At 44.9% G+C, this 2894-nt stretch overlaps 2 protein-coding genes across 2 annotated transcripts; both read left to right on the top strand.

Moving 5' to 3' along the window:
• Positions 1-407: 407 nt before the first annotated feature.
• V1513DRAFT_462845 (60Kd inner membrane protein-domain-containing protein) lies at positions 408-2133 on the top strand. Its single transcript, XM_066899949.1, has 3 exons — positions 408-637; positions 687-1553; positions 1603-2133. The coding sequence occupies exons 1-3, from the start codon at positions 581-583 to the stop codon at positions 1924-1926; spliced, it is 1248 nt and encodes a 415-aa protein (XP_066754971.1). The 5' UTR covers positions 408-580; the 3' UTR covers positions 1927-2133.
• On the top strand, positions 1897-2894 carry V1513DRAFT_267635 (uncharacterized protein). Its single transcript, XM_066894543.1, has 2 exons — positions 1897-2365; positions 2413-2894. Exons 1-2 carry the CDS (start codon positions 2221-2223, stop codon positions 2595-2597), a joined length of 330 nt encoding a protein of 109 aa, XP_066754970.1. The 5' UTR covers positions 1897-2220; the 3' UTR covers positions 2598-2894.

Below are 2894 nucleotides of genomic sequence, written 5' to 3'. Positions count from 1 at the left end.
CGCATCTATAGCCAATTTGAATTCGGTTTTCATCAGTATATGGCATTTTATATAGAAGTAGTTGAAAGGTGACGCGTTGAAGAATGTTTAGATGCATGTCTTTGGTGTTTATTTTTTTTTTGGGAAAATGGCCCGTTCGATGGTTCGGCCGGTTCTATGGGGGAAAAATATATACATAAGTTATATATATTTTAATAGTACACAATACCATTAATTACGTACAAATCGTTTGTGATGCTACTCCAGTGACCTCTTTCTCACCGTGCCATTACCTGATGTATTTACTGAGCAAGGTGATGTATTTACTGAGCAAGGCATGCCAATATTTCAACAATGGCTATTATTAACTTCTTGTTAAATTGCCGTCTTCAATCTGGTCGGGTTTTGTGTCAAATTCGTGTGGTTAGAACCAAGTCCGGGTAACTTATGTGACCCGCGCATCTGAAAGTTAAACTTACCGGTTTCCCACACTAAACTTGACATGATAGATGCAATCTACCAGTCTTGATAAAAGTTTGTCTAGGTTTTATTGGTGACGCTGTAGATTGCGACTGCGACTGTGGTTTCACTCGTTGCCAAAATGTCTACCGCTGGCAGCCAAATCCTTTCAATATCACTGAGAGCCAGTCGCGGTCTGGTAAGTATTTCTCATGTCTGTATGATTTGTGCACTAATTATATTACTAGGGTGCTTCCCGTTTACTAACAAGTCGATCACTGAATGGAGGACTAGTTCAGTCACATTCGTGGCGTATACAGCTCCCAGGTCTACGAAATGAGCCATTCACCGCGCGGTTTTTCTCGTTCGGTCGCTCTCCTCCGAGTTCAGATCTTGACCGGAACCCAACAGCACTAGCAAACGCTTCTCCCTCAGATACTATACCTTCATGGAAGCCTAATGGAGGATCGGAATTTGTTGAAGACGTTCCTCAACTGACTGCTGAAGCTTATAATACCGACTTAAGCAATTTGGCCATCACCGAACAACCAGCGACCGATGTTTTACAAACTGTCGTAACCCACGCGGGTCAAAGCAGTAGTGATCATATTGGTTACTTAGAATCTATAGGGCTGGCGAAATCATGGATCTGGCCCGGAGATGTTTGCCAGCATTTGTTGGAGTACTTTCACGTATACACCGGCTTGCCGTGGTGGGCCACTATTATTGGGGCAAGTTTTGCTGTGCGAGTGTTGACATTCCCGTTGTATTTGAAGTCTTCAGATATGACTGCGCGTGCGGCTATTGCCAACCCTATCATTAATGAGATGACGATGGAGCTTCTTAAGTCGGGTCAGGTACCGATGCAGGAGATTCAGAAGAGGCGGAAAGAGGTGCTCAGAGAGCATGGAGTAGATACGAGGTGGATGCTGGCGCCACTGTTATTGAATCTTTTTTTTGGCATGGGGTTTTTCTTTGGACTTGAGCGTATGGCCCATGCGGATATGCCGGATCTTAAGACTCAGGGCGCGTATTGGTTTGAGGACCTGACGAAGAAAGATCCCTACTTGGTGTTAAGCGTACTTCCTGCAATTCTCTTTATGATTTTGTTTAAGGTTAGTGATGCTCTGTGATAGGCGCAGACGATAGCTAATTAGTACCTAGGGCGGCGGGGAGACAGGAGTACAGTCGATGAGCCCTAAGATGGTGAAAATCTTCATGGCGCTACCTTTCATTTCGATCTTGTTCACTATGAATCTTCCGGCTGCAGTGTTACTGAATTTCACGGCATCGTCGCTTGTAGGCGCTATCCAGGCAACAGTGCTGAAATCAGCTGCATTTCGGCGGATGGCAGGTCTAGCACCGATTGTGAAACGAAAACCGACAAGTACCGAAAGTACGGACTCGATGCGGAAGCAAATGCAGGTGATGGTGGATGCGCTCAAGAAAGCTGCAGCAGAAGAGGCGAAAAAGAACAAGAAGTTGTAGATTTGTATATTGCCATAAACTTAATTGAATGGACCATGAGCTAATTGGACATGAGTATGATATTGGTCTGCTTCGGATGGGTCAAAGATAGGCTTTAGTAGCTTCGTTGTCATAGAACCATGTATATAGTTTATTTTATGCAAAGTTAAAGATTTTTATTAAGTCAGAAATATGACTGCGTCTTTCGCTTAGCTCCAAATTGAGCGGCTTTGTCCTTTCCTTATTTTAGCCAGTATTAGCTACATTATAAAAGTTGGACACCGGTGCACTGACGCTTCTTCTCATGTCTCCTCGATGAACTGTCCTCAACCGTCCGGTGCATTCACTCAAATAAGTCAGTCGCAGATCAGCCAAATTAAAGAATCATTCACCATGCTGGACAACGACAGAGACAGCATTGTAAGCTCCGGGGATTTAGAGCAAATGCTGACATCTCTCGGTACGTCTGTTTGAAAGGTGTAAGTCCGTGAACTAATTCTAGGACAGGACAATACCACAGTTCGCAGACCATTAGCGATATGATGGCGCGTATGCCGTCACCTTTACAGTTCCCGTCATATTTGACCGCTATGTCATCTATTCTGTGTCAGTTCTCTAGCAAAGAAGAGTTGTTTACGGCGTTTAGTGCATTCGATGACGACGACAGCGGGCAAGCCGACATACGCACGTGAATTGTCCCAGCGCATTGCTCTACCTCAGCGTTTTTTAAGTGAGGTTGACACTATCACCTCCGACTTTTCGAACCAGGGCGGGAATTCCTCTGTCTATTTGCACCACGACTTGATATTACTCTGTCATCTTATCCACGGGCTACTGCCTGGGATATCAGTATGCCTTCCTCAGCTCACTTGACTGCAACGCGAGGAACGAAAAAGTCGCTAACGTCGCCTACTGTTAAATCTCCGAAAGTACTGCGAGCTGATATGAGGGCTCTCGAACTCTTCTTGGGCATAGAGTCGTCTTACGTT

Source organism: Lipomyces chichibuensis (genome assembly GCF_038497645.1).
Source record: "Lipomyces chichibuensis strain CBS 12929 unplaced genomic scaffold V1513scaffold_6, whole genome shotgun sequence".
NCBI classification, from domain to species: domain Eukaryota; kingdom Fungi; phylum Ascomycota; class Lipomycetes; order Lipomycetales; family Lipomycetaceae; genus Lipomyces; species Lipomyces chichibuensis.
The sequence above is the reverse complement of the archived record's forward strand: the minus strand, read 5'-3'. Positions and strand labels throughout refer to the sequence as shown.

Coding starts and splice junctions, on each gene's coding strand:
- V1513DRAFT_462845 (XM_066899949.1), top strand. CDS start 581: ATGTCTACCGCTGGCAGCCAAATCCTTTCAATATCACTGAGAGCCAGT. Junction 638..686: donor TGAGAGCCAGTCGCGGTCTG/GTAAGTATTTCT, acceptor TTATATTACTAG/GGTGCTTCCCGTTTACTAAC. Junction 1,554..1,602: donor TCTTTATGATTTTGTTTAAG/GTTAGTGATGCT, acceptor ATTAGTACCTAG/GGCGGCGGGGAGACAGGAGT.
- V1513DRAFT_267635 (XM_066894543.1), top strand. CDS start 2,221: ATGAACTGTCCTCAACCGTCCGGTGCATTCACTCAAATAAGTCAGTCG. Junction 2,366..2,412: donor GCAAATGCTGACATCTCTCG/GTACGTCTGTTT, acceptor ATTCTAGGACAG/GACAATACCACAGTTCGCAG.